The sequence below is a fragment of the Hippocampus guttulatus genome, chromosome 15 (assembly GCF_054856545.1).
Source record: "Hippocampus guttulatus isolate MCC_2025c chromosome 15, RoL_Hgut_1.0, whole genome shotgun sequence".
NCBI lineage: Eukaryota > Metazoa > Chordata > Actinopteri > Syngnathiformes > Syngnathidae > Hippocampus > Hippocampus guttulatus.
The window spans coordinates 16,115,813-16,132,306 of NC_141275.1; the positions used below are offsets into that span (position 1 = coordinate 16,115,813).

The 16,494-nt window shown below is 50.9% G+C and overlaps 2 protein-coding genes across 4 annotated transcripts; both read right to left on the minus strand.

Annotated features, from left to right (window-relative positions):
• Positions 1-157: 157 nt before the first annotated feature.
• On the minus strand, positions 158-6,574 carry mpzl1l (myelin protein zero-like 1 like). Of its 2 annotated transcripts, XM_086131657.1 has the most exons (6): positions 6,440-6,574; positions 5,039-5,220; positions 4,379-4,589; positions 3,640-3,769; positions 2,314-2,419; positions 158-2,184 (listed from the first exon to the last, which is right to left on the minus strand). In XM_086131657.1, exons 1-6 carry the CDS (start codon positions 6,510-6,512, stop codon positions 2,089-2,091), a joined length of 798 nt encoding a protein of 265 aa, XP_085987783.1. In that variant the 5' UTR covers positions 6,513-6,574; the 3' UTR covers positions 158-2,088. The 2 variants fall into 2 exon arrangements, with proteins under 2 accessions (XP_085987783.1, XP_085987782.1); XM_086131656.1 differs by having other exon boundaries at positions 158-2,419.
• A 300-nt stretch (positions 6,575-6,874) lies between these two features.
• On the minus strand, positions 6,875-16,015 carry rabep1 (rabaptin, RAB GTPase binding effector protein 1). 2 transcript variants are annotated; one of them, XM_086131047.1, is made up of 18 exons: positions 15,718-16,015; positions 14,452-14,580; positions 14,007-14,210; positions 13,675-13,835; positions 13,419-13,538; positions 13,199-13,334; positions 12,740-12,918; positions 12,532-12,642; positions 11,853-12,305; positions 11,201-11,305; positions 10,983-11,099; positions 10,805-10,903; positions 10,602-10,742; positions 10,131-10,320; positions 9,903-9,958; positions 9,293-9,391; positions 8,965-9,081; positions 6,875-8,669 (listed from the first exon to the last, which is right to left on the minus strand). In XM_086131047.1, exons 1-18 carry the CDS (start codon positions 15,761-15,763, stop codon positions 8,568-8,570), a joined length of 2,565 nt encoding a protein of 854 aa, XP_085987173.1. In that variant the 5' UTR covers positions 15,764-16,015; the 3' UTR covers positions 6,875-8,567. The 2 variants fall into 2 exon arrangements, with proteins under 2 accessions (XP_085987173.1, XP_085987174.1); XM_086131048.1 differs by lacking the exons at positions 14,007-14,210; positions 14,452-14,580; positions 15,718-16,015 and having other exon boundaries at positions 13,419-13,588; positions 13,675-13,812.
• Between the last annotated feature and the right edge of the window lie 479 nt (positions 16,016-16,494).

Consider the following 16,494-nt stretch of genomic DNA (forward strand, 5'->3'; position numbering starts at 1 on the left):
GGGGGCGGCGGGGTCCAAAATATGCAAAGTCAATATTTTTCCAAGTCTAAGTTTTTACGGGGGAAGCTGGACATTTTTCGGTGGCGACTTTGGAAGGCGCCAACAGTCAAAATGTTTGGATTTCAACGAGGGCAAAATGCTTGAAGGAGCTTCCGAATTAAGATGAAAACACATTTGGCCAGATTTATTTTTTTTATATATAAAATTTGAACAAGAGGATACAGAACAGGCTATTATGCATATAAAAAATACAATAAAAGAACAAAAATAAATGAATCTTAACTTTTCTATCTGAAGCAGACGTTCAAGTTAGCCGATGAAATGTAAAAGGCACTAAATATACAACATTCCAGTTGGTTTGGGCATTCTTTTCAAACGAGTCATTCAGACATGAGAAATATAAAAATAAAAATCACAGGGCAGGTTTTTGTCTTGCGTATTTAAGACGTAGTGCACGGTTTGTTTTTACATTTCAGAACAAACAAAAACACTATCGAATAGAACAACTATTTAGCACACAGAGAGCCGAAAAGCGTAGCTAGGGCCGTCCGTCTTTTTTATAATTTATACTTTACACCACGTGGACGACGGCAACGCGTACAAACACACACGCGCACGCACACACCCCAGCAGCACAAAACCACAACCGGAGGGGAAAAAATGGGCAATTATCATACACTTTGTTGTTTTGTTGGGGGGGGGGGGGGTGAAGACGCTTAACGAACTCGTTAAATAATAAGCGAGCGGTGCCTGCAACAGTGAAGCACAACATGCTAGCATGCTAACAAGCTAAGGACACAAACCACAATTTTCCATTAAAAGAAAAACACACACATGTATCACCCTTCCCCCCCCCCCCACGAACGACTTAACTGTGTTAAGTCCATATGGAGAAACTGCAAAAGAATTTTAAAGGAAAAAGCTGGAATGCAATTTTTCACCGACAATGACTCCGCAAACTGTTTTTGCTAATTGTTGACATTTTGTTAAACACTTAAAATTCGTAACGAAGACAACTCCGATTTTTTTTTTTACGAGAATAGTAGTTTGGGATTTTTTGTTATTTTAAAGAATTGTAATATGACAGTCAATTTTGTGAGCGAGCGTGTTTATTGACTTGGCAACTACTGACCTTGGTGGCTTCTTTTTGTCATGACAATTGGTCACTCCTGCAGGCGCGGCTCTTGAGCGCAAATTAGCGGGGCGCGGCCACGAGACCGGAAGACACTTTTGAGTCAACGGCACGGGTGAATGACGTCATTCACAACAACTCAATTTGGCCTCCAAAATAAAAATGGATGATAACCATGGTTACAGCAAAGATGTTTGGCCCTTTTTTTTCTTTTTACAGGATCGTCACTTTAGTCGATCGCATGCAAGCACCAGGAGAACATTTTTATAATTTTTTTTCCCAACATGTAAATGAAAATGTAAACTTGTAGAGATATGAATTTTCCAAATAATGTTTTTTTTTCAAAACGTTTGAGGTGCAGAAGGAAAGACAACACCGACAATCGTCAGCCAGCCCACCCGTTTGTGGATTGCGCGCACAAAAATTTTGAATTTGGTTGCTCCTGCAATGATGTCAGCAGTTTCAAAACACCTTTTGGATTTTCCCACTTCGTGGAATAATTGTCACCAATGGAGTTGCCATCGCCGATGATGGACCTGTATTTCCTGGCATGGAAATGTGAAATGACAAAAACGATCTCAAAGCTGTTAAAAAAAAAAAACAAAAAAAAACAAAGTCAATCCGATGTCGTCCGGGCTCCTAAAAGAAAATCTCGTCGGCCGAAGAAGGAATGTCGAGAGCCTTTGGAAATTTCTGTCGGGTGTGTCCAAAGGGTGCGGCGGCAATTGGTGGCTGCGAGAATATTTCAAAACAACCCAACAATGACGATCGAAGGTGGACGTGATGGCGGAGCCCTCCGATCCCCCCCAAAAAAGCTTGCTGTACAAAGAGGGGAGCGTTCCCGGGAGCAGCGGCGGCGGATGCAAGAGGTCTGATGCTTGAGTGTCTGTGTGTGTGTTTTGGACTCTGTCGTTACGCGTGCGCCCCCCCCCCCCCCCCCACCTCTCCAGTCCGTTTCAGTTTTTGCGAATGTCGGCGTAGACCACCGGCTCCATCTTGTGGAAGGAGTTTTTGCTGCCCGAGTGGTCCAACTGGACGTATATCACCGGGCCCTGCCACAAACACAAGACTTGAGGTCATTTCGCCGCCGCCAACCCCCGCGCCGAGCGTGTCCGCCGCCGCCCCCCATCCCCCGGTCTCATCATACGGCCGCGGCGCGCTGGGGTCCCCTGAGCTCCTACCTGCACTTGGCCCGGACGGCTGGTACTCGTGGGGGCCTCCAGCTTAGGCTCGCTCTTCTTGATGGGCTGCGGCGGCGGGGCGCGCGCGTTTTCCAAGTTTATACAGCTAGTTTGGGGGTACGGTTTCGCCACGGTGTCGCCGTTGCACATTGAAGAGACGAGGACGAAATGGACCCACCCAACCAAAAAAATCAAATAAAATACAAACATGAATAAGAAAAAAAAAAAAAGAAAAGAGAAATGAAAGTGAGTGATGGGCAGGTGAGGCGCCGAAGCTGCCTGGACTCGACACTACACGCAAAATTTTCAGGATGGAATCATTTGCAAGGGCGTCTTTCTGTGACTCTTCCAGTCTCTCCCTTGCAAAGTGCTGATGGCACCATAAAGCCGTGGACCTGTGGACTTTGGCCTGTTTGACGGCCGCTTCTCTCCCCCCCCCCGCCCTCCTTGCGGTCTCTTTTGGAAGCCGCTCACCAGCAGATTCCAAGCGAGAAACGGGAAGAGGCAACGAAATGGGAAATCTTTTGAGACGGGCGGCTTCGGGGCCAAACACCGTGTAAAACGGGAACGAGAGGGTATGCGTGCGATGCGCCATGTGAGTAGAAAGCGATGGCAACATGCTTCCGTGGCCGAGCGGGCCAAGCGAGCGTGCGGCGGAAACCAGGCTGGGCAAACAACGGCACGGTGAGAGCAAACAAGGGACGGAAGCAAGCGGCACCGGCGCAAACGGTAACCCCAAAGATGGCCGACGGCCCCGGCGGAAACGCAACGCGGAAGGAGGCGGGCCCGTTCAACGTTGCCGACCGTTCCGCACCCAAGTCAAGTCGCCGGCAGGCGGTTCGGTTCGGATCGGTTCGCCGAGCGGCAGCGGGAAAACCGCAAAGATCAAAACGGCAGCCACGCCGCACCGTTAGACCGCCGCGCCCATTCAAGAAAGCACGCTGCGCCTCAAATGCACTTGAAAGCTTTGCAGGTGAACTTTGACCCGGAAGGCCTTTTCCCACATTGACGCGCAACTCGCCACCCGCTGCCGAGGAACTGAAGCGCATTCACTTCCGTGTAGGGGGGTGGGGGGGAGAAGAGAAGCAGCGGGGGGCGGGGGGCAGGCCAAAACCCAGACGGCTTAGCGTGTCATCGGCAGCTTGCGACCAAGGTCGAATAAAGTTCACCCGGAAAGTTTTGGTGCATTTAAGTCTCAGTATGAAATTTCACCACATCGCCCGATTTGTGGCACGAGTCATTTGTCGAGATGCAAACCAAATCAGGTCAGAGAAGTCAACGGGAGGGTCAACGCGACGGGCGCCGAAAGACGGGCGGGCGACCTACCCTTCGTAATCGTGGCGGCTGTGCAGCACCTTCATGACGATGCAGACGGCCACCAGGACGAGCAGCAGCAGGGCCAAAACGCCGCACACCGCTCCCACGATGACGGCCGTGTTGCCCCGAGGAAGAGATCCTGCGCGAGCGCCGCCGCCCCCGCAGAAAAACAAAACAAACAACAACAACACAGGTGAATGTGACGTCAGGTCAGCTTGTGTCAGCTCGCACGACCGATGGAGTCGTCCTCGGTGGAAGATGCGTTCACGCGGGTGAGCTAGCCGGAGGTGCGGCGTTGTTGCTTGGCCATCGGTTTCAAGCGCTCCGCTGCCGTCTTGCGGCGTCCGTCACGCATCACCAAATGCTCTCATTTGAAGCCTCGAGCGTAAATACAATTTTCATATCAAATCGTGCTTGAGTAGGGGGGGGGGCAACTTCTGGGGAGAGTTTTTACTTTGCGACAGGCTTCACGTATTGCTGGGGAATGTTGCCAAGTGAGGCGAGCGAGCCGGCACACGCAGCCGCACACTTTCCAAGAACTGACAACAAACACACAAGAATGTGGAGCCGCGTGTCAGCGGCAGGACGCGCCGCCGCCACTCTTCCAAGTTTGGGACGGCCGGTCAAAACAAACTCTTTGTGCAGTTATTCTTTCAAACACCACTAGAGGGAGCCCACGCGGCACTTTGAGAATCAGCATCGCGAAATTTCAGCCGGAATTTTTAACGGGCAGGCGAGCGGCGCTCACCTCTGGAGACCACGCGCAGCTCGGTTCGCGCCGGCGTGCCCGTGAAGTCGGGCGGATTCTTCACGTCGCAGAAGTAGGTGCCGTTGTCGCTGAACTGCGCCGGGTTGAGTCGTATGGACACGTCCTTCTTGTTGATGTCGCCGATGAACTGCACTCGGTCTTTGAACTCCTTTGGCGAGGGGGCCGCTTTCCCGTCGTAAAAGTAAAAGATCTGCCACGGAAGGAAGGAAGGAAGGAAGGAAGACAGAATCTTTACATTGTGCAGTGGGAACCCCCTTGGGCGCCGGCACAGATGGCGCCGCTTCACAGTCCCAATGACTACTTTTTTGACCCGGTGACAGGTCCTTTCCCCTCACCCCTCAGCGGAGTGAACGGAACTGCTCTCAATCTGCTCCGGCGCTTCAAACGCCCCAGCGTCGCGGTCGAACGAGACTATAAAAAAAACGTCCCGACGAGACTTCAAACACGAGCTCGTTGCATCATCGCCATGACCCGGCGAGCTCGCCTCCGCCGCGCGGAAACGCACAAATCCTCGCTTGCCATTTGTCATCGCCCCAAAGAAATTCAAACGGCGCACGTACGCATCCGTCGCACTTTTTCTTTGGCTCGGCGTCAAAAGAACAACGTCGGCGCGGCAAAGTCTTTGAGGCGCCGTCTCACCGCGTACGGCGCCTTGGAGAACTGGTTGTCGGGCTGACTGGACTGGAAGTTCCAGGTGACGGTGATGTAGCTGCTGACCACTTCGTTGGACTTGAAGGTGCAGCGGAGGACGCACGCCGTCCCGTTCTCCACCATCACCTCGGCCTCGGTGTAGATGTCGATGGCCAGCGTTGGCGTCCGCGCTGAAAAACGGAGAAAGATTGGAAGGGAACTTTGAAGAACCTGACATTTGGATGTTACGTTTTAGAGATGTTTGCTTTCAAACCTTTCTAGGTGCAATCAACTTTGTAGCACATTTCATTCAAAAACGCCATTTGAGCAGTTTTTAAAAAGCTTTTTGCTATTTACGCACAGTATTCGAGCTCAGGAACCAGCGATGCACACAAGCAAGGTCTGTGTGGAAACTATCGAGTCCGTGCGCACATTTCGCAACGCCAAAACAGGGAAGCGAGCGTTAGTCAGTCCTTCTGCCCCTCAAAAAGTCAAAAGTAGAAGTGACAGTTTCATTTAAAAAAAAAAAAGTGATACAATTAAGAAAAACAAAATCTAGCATTTTGTCACGCATGACTTATTCTGCGTCTCCCATTCTGGCTGTGATGATTAGTTGATATTTTAGGGGAAACGACATGTATACATTTTTTTGGGGGGGGGGGCGGGGGGGTCGGAAGGTAATTACGTCTCGTCGGCTATTCAAAAATATCGCAGTATCGACGTCCGGAATCGGGTTAGGGATGTGGTACCGGGTTGTAAACAGCCGTTGGCACACCTCAGGATGCGAATGCTAAGCTCACAACGTTCGCGGTTTTGAACAGTTTACGTTCAAAGTCGGCCTCACTGTTGTTTTAAGGGCGTTTTAGACAACACGAATATGAAGAACGCGCTCATTGACAGAGAAATGCGGATGCCCTCACGACACACCGATGTCAACAAAGCGTTGCTTTCGGATCGTCGGGTATTTTTGGGTTCATTTGAGGCGTTTATGTTACCGAGTATTGCATTATATTTCCCGACGAATACCAATTTGACTAACACGGCGGGCAAATGTTTGAATCGAGAAACGCACGCAGTTTCTCGAATTGTGCGGCCCCAGAGAGGCCAACCGGGCTTGTTTGTGTTTTGTTCCGCTTTTTTGCAAAACCTCCGACTAGCTCACTCCCTCGAGAGAGGTCGGGTTGATACGATGCTTTTTCGAAAGCGACGCGAGCCGGGAACGAATTCGACCGTGTTAACGAGAGGCCCTTAATCTCAATATGCGACATTAAGGAGAGAAATTGCGTGGTGGTGTCTCCCCAAAATGATCCTCAAGAAAACGTCGTCGAGTGCCCTGAAATCACAGCCCGCCCGGGGAAAAGGGGGGATAAAAAAACAACATAACACATTTCATGACTACTTTGTACTCACCCGAAAGAATTAAAACCATAAATCCAGTCAGTAAACCACGCGTTGAAACCGTATAATGCCTTTTATGCTCCATTGTGTCGTTAAAAAAACGAGGAGTTGGTGAATTTTTTCCCCACCCTCCTCGCTGCAGCGTCGATCTCTTCTTCGCGGCCGAGTGGAGCAGCAGCAGCACCGCGCCGAACACGACGCCTGTCGGCCAACTGGTGTATTGCACCACGATACAGCCTCCACTTTGGCTCTTGTCGGTGCGCGACACGCAAACGCGTTCGACACGTTGGATGTGGCAGATTTGCCCAGACTACAAATAGGCGAGCGGAACCTCTGGGTGGGCACGGTGCGATGCCACGAGCGGCACGCGTGACCTGGGGGACATCCTTTTTTTTTGGGGGGGGGGGGGGGGGGGTCAACACAGGATAAAAATATGATTGACTTCACTTCAAATGGTGAGGAGCTTTTATTTCAGGAAACTTGACTCATTCACAGGCAGCTGTATTCAAACCAGAGTTCCTGTTTTGCGTTCTTTAATTATTTGACAGGAGAACATGGGCTGGTCTGAAAAAAAAATAAGTTTCTGACCGAAAAACACAGAAAGCGGTCTTTTTGTCCAAAAAAATCATTTCAAGTCAAACAGTGACTTTAATGGTGACATTGTGTTTATGCCTTTGTGACGCTAAACTTTAAAGCCACAAAAATAAGACTAAGACAGTGCAAAAAACCTGAAAATATGCACAGTGGGCAACGGTGACTCGCTGCATGACTCAAGATGAAAGTGGGTGATTGTTATTTATTTATTTAACAATCCGTTTGCCATTCACGATGCTTCCACGCTTTCGACAACCACCCATGACACAAACTGTTGACATCATAGGTTACTCTTGCCTGGTAGGTGCCGCAACTTGTCTTGACTTCAAACGAGCTGGCGTCCCCTCGCTCATAATCAACATGAGACGAGGCGAGATTTTGACCTGAATCCAAAGCGATTCGTTGCCGCCATCTACAGGGATCCGTGCGTCATTACAGTTATGTACAAGCTTTGAACTTCTCGAACAAGGTGACCCTCTTCTGTACCCACCTGTTGAAAAACACCCTTGGCGAATATATTTGGCCGTGGCGCGCGGCACTTGGATTGCCTTTTGACAAATTGAACGTCCACGGCAACGATTGAATCTTTCCATGACTTCCTCTGGGTTGTGAAATGAGAGCAATTTGGGAAGGTGTTCCAGTTTGGAGGGTCCGTAGTTTCACAAACACACACGGATGCCCTTTGTACTCACCTGGGGTGGGGTAAAATCCGAAGAATTAAACTCACGTCGCATGAGTTTCTCCAAGAAAAATTGCAAGACAGCAGCGTCGCCTTTTGGATTGGATTCTCGTGCAACAATTTCATTCAGTCCATCTCGTGTCATTGTTGTCGGGTGCAAAAGAGGCGTTCTCAAACTTTACCGGGTAGCGGGGAGAGACTTTGAGCAGAACTATTATGTGGGCCGCTAAATGCTGAGGGGCAAAAGTGGCTTTGTTAAGTGTTTTTGTAAGAGGGAAAAAAAAAGTTGCATTGCTCTGGATATTTTTCCTCTAAACAAATGTATTTTGTTGGGGGGGGGGGGGTATATACTTGAAATGAGCGAAAATAATTGATTATTATTGTTGGATTATTTTTACAGTATTCTGTGAAGCCTTGAGGTCTGGACCCCAGTTTGAGACCCCCTGGTGTTGGGGGGCAGGGGGGGAGGACCCACATCAAAGGGATGAGACGACCAACAAGCGAGATGAACGATTATGGACCAATCTGATATTATTATTTTTTTAAAGCTAATCAGAATTTTGTTTTTAAAAGAGTCATATCTACAGTAGGAGCAAGACATCCACAGGAAAGATGGGGACCCCCCCCCCTCCCTCCCTCCCAACCATCCGTATGCATGTTTGCAGTGCTTTGAGTAGTGCTCTTTCTCCATCACGACTCCACCACTGAATGTACATAAAAAGGCCAGCGCCGCTCCTTCCTACCTGCCTTCGCTTCTTTCGTGACGCTTACGAGGAGGAGGAGAGGGAGGAGGATCGATCGATCGATCATGTTCGGGGGATGGAGAAAGAAAGAAGGGAGGAGGCACTTTTCCCCGCAGGCGTGCTATCATGTATCCGGAAGCTGGTTGATGTCAGTCAAGTTGGTGTCGTTGAGAATGAGTCTGATTCGCTCCAAAGAGTCCGCCTGTCGTATTCGCTCCAGCTGCACCTGGCGACAAAAACGGCGGGCGACTCAAGGATGGCCTTCGTCTAGAATTTGCGTGGGAATGCCCGACGGATCAAGAAATGTGCAAAGAGGGCAATGCCAAAAATGTCTTCTGGTCATTGGGGAAATTCATTGAAAATATTCAAGTGCTCCAGAAATACACTTGAGTTGAGAACTTTGTAAATCGATCCAAATTGGAATGGTTTGAGATATGAAGAATGTAAAAAAAAGCAACAACAAAAAAAAAAGCGAGTGTACTAAAAATTCAAAGCCAATTTTTTTTTTTCCTCAGTGTTACCTGTAGCGTCTGCGAAAGCTTGACAAAGTCCTTCTGGACCTGCTCGCTGACATCCAGCTCCGTCTGCAAGCGCTGGGCTCTGTCTTTCTCTTCAAACACCTGACTCTCTAGCGCACTCTACGGCACACACGCGCACAGTGCAAGTTTGACGTGAAGCCCAGACAGATTCAAAATGCGAGCGCGTCTCACATGTGCGGCCCAGACTAAACGAGAGTGCTTCGTCGGCTGCAAATACAAGCGTATATGCTCTACGGCATTGGCCCCAAACTAAACAAGAGGCGGCGTTTGTTTTTTTTTTGGTATTTTTTTGTGCGTGTGTGGAAAGCACCTTGGCGGCGTGGAGCTCTCTCAGCTGCTGCTCCAGGCCGATCCTCAAGGTCCGGATGCTTTCCAGCCTCTCCGTCTTTTGCGACAAACTGCTCTGCAACTGCACGCACAAACGTACGGGGCGGCGTCAACGGGCAAGCCGACTGAGGGAGCCGAATATGGAAAGCCTTTTGAGCCCCCGCCGCACGGTTGAGATCCGTGTGCTCCGATGCCGTCTTTTCACTCCAAAGACAATGTTACCAGTGCCACCTTTGGCTGACGGGAACAACCTCGAGCTGGATACTGAACAAACAGCTTGATTTTATCCGATTTGTCGTCGAATATTTGACTGTCCAAATATGCGATTGCCGCAGCTCAAATCTTTGTCCTCACCACTAGTGGAGCGACTTGGGCGGACTCGTCCGACGACCGTCTTGACTTTTTCCACTCTTACTTCAGCACAGCGTTGGAGAGCCCACTTGTGGGCCAACTGCGTGTTATGAGTGAGCACTAATTGACAACTGTGGGCTCGTCGTAACGTGATCCGACATCAAAAATGAAATTCACTTCAGCGGCTCAAGCGGCTTTCCATACTTGAAACATTCAAAGTGCGATTGGAGAACAAATCGAACCTGCTCCTTCTCTATTTTTATCCGCTCCAGTTCCATCTTCAAACCGGAGAAGGAAGCTGTTCAGGAAGACACACCGGGACAGGATCACCATATATATATTTTTTTAAAAACACGCTCATGACTCATCCCGGTGTCAACACGCTGGTGCGATTCGTCCGCGAATAAAGCCACCAAAATGTCGGTTGCGGGTGAGGATGGCGAGTGGCAGCGTGTGTTGGGGAGTCTCACCGATCTCCTCCTTGCAGCCTTCGATCTCCGTCTGCAGCGTGTCCTCCAGGTTCTCCTTGAGGCACTGCTCGGCTTGGATCTGCTCCTTGAGGAAGAGGATCTCCGCCTTCAGCTTCTCCTCCGTGTGCTCGGCCGACGTCCGCAGCGTCACCGTGTCCTCGCGCAGCCGCAGCACCGTCGCCTGGAGCTCCTGAGCCCGCCGCCGCGCAATCGAAACACGCGAGACAGGGAAGCAAGACGACACGGTGGTCCATCTTTTTTTTTTTTTTTCCGGCTTTTTAAGAGTACACCGTGAACTCGCGTTTCCAGACACACTCACAATGAGTGAAACGTTTCGTCTGGAAAGTAGAACGCTACGGGATTGTACTGAACAGTTTGAGCGTGCTTCATAAATTCAAAGGTGCGTAGGGAGGTGTGGAACTATAGACCGAAATCCAGAGCCGGCCGCGTTGGTGACGGGCGAGCACGTACTCGCACGTTGTCGGGCATGGCGAAGCCGTCTTGCTGCAGCAGCTCCGAGTGGAGACGGCGTTTTCCCTGCAGACTCTCGTTGTCCCGCTGAAGTCGGCTCAGCTCGTCGGCCAGTCGCTCGCGCGACTGCGCCAGCGCGGCCTCAAAAGCACAAGGAAAGGTGAGGAAGGCCGCGCCCTGCGGGTGCCGCGCCCGACGCTCACCATCTGTCCTTGCGTGTTCCTCTTGGCTTCGCCGAAGGCCTCCTGAAGCGCGCCCAGCAGCCTTTCCGACTCCTGGACTCGTCGGACGAGGGCCGACACCTGCCGCGCAAAAGAAAGGCCCGACGTGTGAAACATTTGGCCGTTCAAGCGAAACCCAGGCGGGAAAACATCAAGTGACCTTGGCGGCGGTTTCCTCGTTCCCCAGCTTGACGGAGTCTTCCAGGCTTTGTTTGTCGGCCACGCTCCTCTCCAGGTGATCGTTGGCCTGCCGCAGCATCGCCTGCAGTTTCTTGACCTGCGGAGCGAGCCGCAACGCTTCCCCCGTCAACACTCGGCGCGGAGAGCGGGCCCAAGCGCAGGCGCAGGCGCAGCGCCGCGACGACGGCAAGGGCGGACCTGATCTCGAGTGTCGGCTTCCTGGCCCTGGATGGCCTGCAGCTGCTTCTCGTAGTTGGAGCACATGTCGCAGCGGCGGCCCAGCTTCCTGCCCGCGTTCTTCACCTGAGGAGGCAAACAAAGCCCGCCGGGGACGCAGCATGAGGCACGGCGATGCAAGCGTCCAACGCAGTCGCGCATCAATACATCGTAATATAAAAATAGAAACTGGAAAGGTTCAAAGAAAATGTGCCTTTGCTTGGTGACGTTATGAAGGTTACGACTGGACGTTTTTTTTTTTTAAACATTAGTTGTATGTTTGATTTTTTTTTTTTAATAGATGAAAAAAGTATCAATCACATTTTTAGATTTTTGTGATTCTAAAGTTATTTTTGAATAAAGAAGGCCTCTAATGAAAGGATCTCTGCAGATGAGTAGACGCCCCCGGTTGCTTTTTAAGGAAATTGTGCGCCGCAAGTTCTGCCTAGCAACAAGTGTCGCCAAGAAAATGGTTACATAAGTATCCCCCCCCCACCCACATCGTCACGGTTCACTTATTGCCCATGTGATCTAATTTTCCTCATGTGGGGAGGAGCTTAACCCTCCAAATCCTACGTAGGCCAGCCGCTCCATTTTTGGCTGGGCTTCAATTGCGTTGGCTATTTCAACGCACCTCCTGCTGCAGCAGGTTCCACTCGCTGTCGCTGACCAGTCGGTAGCCGGCAGGGGGTAAGTAGGCGGCGTCGGGGGCTTGCGAGATGCTGGAGAGCAGCGACGCCGTCTCCTCCTGCTCGGGCGTCATGGCTTTGATGGCCTTCTCCTGGTCTTTGGTGAGCAGGAAGTGGCTGGCCGTCAGCTTGACGGAACCGACGGAGCCGCCGTCTCCCAGGCCGGCGTCCGCCGCGCCGCAGTCGGCCCCCACCAGGGGCCCGAAGTCGGACTCGTCCAAGTGGCCGGCCGACTTGGCCTTGTGGTTCAGGCCCGGCGTGGCCGACAGGGAGGAGCCAAGGCTGTCGGTGGACTGCACCCTGCGCAGGTTCTCCCTGTAGGGGTCCGGCGGGCCGCCGGGCACCGAGTCGGCGTCCAGCGAGTGCATGGAGCCGTGGGCGCTGTGGTCGGTCGGCGCCTGGGGAGGACAAAGCCAAAGATGGAGGCAAAGCAAACCAGCTCATTGAGCAACTTTTTTTATTTTTTTTTTTGTAATATTCGGAGAAAATCACCATGTAAGGAGCGCTAATGATTTATCATCATCCTTTGGGCTTATTGCCCCAAGCCACACCGAGGTCATTTGAGAAGAATCCCATTTTTTTAAAGACTTTGCTTTGCAAAATGAGGTGAAAGTCATCCAGCACCTCCTCGACGCTCAAGCCCAGGAAGATGTCCTCCAAGGGCTCCGTGTTGTCCGCGCCGTCTTCCTCCTGCAGATCCTTCATTTGGCTGAGCCTCTCCTTCTCGTCGTCTTCCTGCGAGGCGCAAGAGACGCGGCGTCAAGGCGGCAAACGCCGGAGCGGGAATTCACGGCTGCAAAAAAGGGCATTTGAAGTTTCTCCGCTGGCGGACCTGGTCTTTCTTCTTGATCTCCTCCACCTGCCGCAGCTGCTCGGAGGAGAGCACGCTCTCGATCCTCTGCATGTCCCTCATGAGGAGGCGCTGCGACTCGAGGAACTGATCGTTGGCTCGCTGCCACGTGTGCTTGAGCTGGTTGTGCTGCTGCCGCTCCAGCTCCAGCTTGTGGCACACTGGACCCGACCGACGCGTACAAAGAAAAAAAAGCAGGGAGACAAAATTGGGGGGGCTTTCAATTGAAGATTTTTTTTTCCTTTCTGTGTCCATGAAATGTTTTTGCTCTTTTCACGTCGCGTTTTTTTTTTTGTGGTTCTATGATGACTTTTTTAACGACAGCCTCAGTGCGACACGGCAAATGCATCGTGACCACTCTTGACAAGATGAAAAGACGTCCATCAATATACATGAAAGGCTCCCATACGGCCACGAATATTTGGACTGGATTTCAATGACCTTCGTGAAGCTCCCGCCGTAGTTTCTCGGCGTCCTCCTGCAGGACCGACTTCTGCGTGTTGAGCACGGCCACGTACATCTCCAGGTCGGTGCGACACGACTTCTCCGCCTCCAAAACGTGGTTGAGCTCCTTCACCTGGCATGATTATTATTATTTTTTTAATGTCATGACTTTCTTGCGCCCTCATTCGTGCAACGTTTGGATGATAAAAAGCTTGACCTTGGACGCCTCGAGTTCCTTGACCCTGTCCTCGGCCGTGGACAGCTTGGCTTTGAGCGTGCCGATCTCCTGTTCCATGGGCATGACCACCGAGCGGAGCTTTTCCGCATCCTCTTGAGCCTTTCCAGCAAGCAAGTACAGCGAGCGCATTGCATTGAGGTATCATTCGGCTGTAGATTTTGCAAAATATAATGAAGACAATCGTTTATGGTTTCACGTGAGAGGTGGCTCTGCTCAAGGTGAGCAGCGAGCGTACCTTCTTCATGTCGTCCTCCAGGTTTTGCTCCTCCTGCGGCTCGTTGAGCCGCCGCCTGAGGTCTGCCACCTCCCTCTCCACGGCCTCGCGGTACTGGCCCCACTGGGCTCGCTCCTGCTCCAGACGCTGGTGGAACTGGACCTCGTACTCGCAAACCGTTTCTGAGGCGGGACGTGACGCGCGCGTTACGGCACAAGGATCTATTTTGAGGTACGAGCCGATGCCACGTCATGTGCTCGATTGCAGCCGCAGCTGCTGTGAAATGCGCAATGTCAATAAAGTACTCAAAGCGTGCGGGGGGGGGGGGGGGGGGGGGCGGGGTCTCAACGTGCCTTTCATGATGGCCTGCAGCGAAGCCACCTCCTCCTGCCACTGGCCGCGGACCTGATCGATGGCCTCCTGCTTGGTGTTCTCCGACACCGTGGCCACCGCCTTGATGGTCTCGATCTCGGAACGGGCCAGGGTCAGCTGGGCCTGCGCGGCGCTCAGCTCGGACTGGGCCGACTCCAGAGCTGACGTCTGCCTCTTCAGATCCTCTGGAGAAGAATGAAACCAAACCAATTTCAGGATTCTCATCGGAATTATCATCGGATTGCGGCAGCCTCGACGATACGGCCGATGGGCGATAAAGACGCACTGTATTGTAACTCGGAGAAAAATTGTGGTGATTGGATACAACTGCCTAACTGTGTGCGCATAAATCACGTGAATCCTTTGCCACTGCGCCATTGTGAATTCCAGTTTCGAGTAAATTCTCACAGCGAGGCGCTCTCTTACCCTCTTTGGCCAAATAGAGCTCTTTGAACTTGGCTCTCTTCTGGTTGAACTCGGCCTCCAGCTGCTGCTTGGCTTTGCCCAATTCAGCCCTCTCCCGCTCCAGGGCCTCCATTCGCTGCTGGAGCTCGTCTGAAAGGACAAATTGGCAGGTTTTTCCCCCCCCCCACAATGATCTGACACTACCTCAGAACGTGGACAAAAATATTCTTATTACTATCTCCCGAATGAGCGGAACACTATTTTTGGAATGGTTTGGCTTTGTGGAGAAACGTGGAGGCAGGATTTTAAAAAATGTGAACGTTTTGCATTGCTTTGGGAATATTGCAAGTGGAAAAAACAAGTGAAGAATTGAAAGTATTCCAATACTTTGAATGAGTTGTGAAATATGGAACTGCGAGTTACATTTTGATGATATCTCCATTCATTTCAACGAGATTTGAAACAGGGAAAATGTGGAACTCTGAAGTAAAGAATAATCTTGCTCATAATATGTGAGGTGAGCTGAATGTTTTAAAGGTTTGAAACGGTCAAGAAACGAGGAAATAATATTGGGCGCATTTCGGAACATGACAACAAGTTCCCCGAGAACTTCATCGTGAGCTGAATACTGTGATGTGGAGAAGCGTGACGTAAACATGCAAAACGTGTGGATCGCTTTGAGAAGGTTATCGTGGGGAACGTGGACTAATTGAAAACGTGGGAAATGAGGGAACGGAGTGACGACACCATGTTTGTAGCTGCAGAATAGCACGTGTGTTATCACCAATAGTAATAATAATAATGAGGCGCTTAATACGCACCATTATGACACTTAGCAAGTTAGCACAACATGCTACGTCTAGCCACACCAGTTAGCTCAAATCAACATATATTAACGCGTTACGGAATGTTGTCACATCTCACTTTATACACAATTAACATCAATACACTTGCACAACATGAGCTGATCATGAGTGACCTACTGTCTCTGCTTGTGCGCGCGCGCGCGTGTGTGTGTGTGTGTGCGTGCGTGCGTGTATGAGCGCGCGGGTGTGTGGGAGAGTGTGTGTGTGTGTGTGTGTGTGTGTGTGTGTGTGTGTGTGTGTGTGTGTGTGTGTGTGTGTGCGTGTGTGTGGGAGACACGTCGCCCTGTTGGTGGATCGGGGATGGGGGTGATGCTACAGAGCTAATGTTGTCAAAAGATGCCGAGGCCGCTAACCAGGGGAGGGCTAACCTTCCGCACACCGATGCGCCGTAAAACGTCGCGAAACACACGAGACATATTACCGTCATGCTGCGACGACGGAGGGGCTCCTGCGGCCTGCTCGGCCATGGCTCGTTGAGGGGAGGGGGACACTGACGACGAGGAAGGGGATCCGAGCTAGGAGTGTCTCGCAAGCCAGGCTAACAACATGACAGGCAGCATCAAGATGACGAACAGAATACACGCCACGTCCGCTTGACGCTTCAAAGTAAATGTCTGACCGGTGTACTTAGCCATATTGTGTGCCATTAAATGGCGGTCAAAGGTAAATAGAATACTTTGGATTTTATAAAACAGCACGGTAGCACTATATCAACACCACCACCTAAACCGCGCTTTTTTGGCCAAATAGACACTGTGCGCGGTGGACCATTACGTATTTCCGGTTAAAAATACGGAGGCGTACGAGTTTCCGGGTTCCGTGTATCGCAAACCACCGGAACTCCATCTGGAGGATAAACAACCTAATTATTTTCAATTGTTTTAACTGTTTGTTTGTTTGTTTTTGTTGCTACATTCTATACCTTGAAACTGTCCTCCGAAGTTGTGACTCTTAAAGACGAAGGAAACAGCCAACTTTGTGGTGTGCCGACCACAATGTTCAGTTTATTGAAAACGTTTATCAGTGAGCCGGTACGACAAAGGAGAAAGTTTACATTCGGCGAGACAATTTAACACCCCATAATCCCACATTGCCTGCACACAAATCATGCTAATGCACCACTACATCATCAGCAGCTTCTTGAAAATATTGCATTTTTTAAATATAATGAATAATTGCCCCCCCCCCATGAGATGTA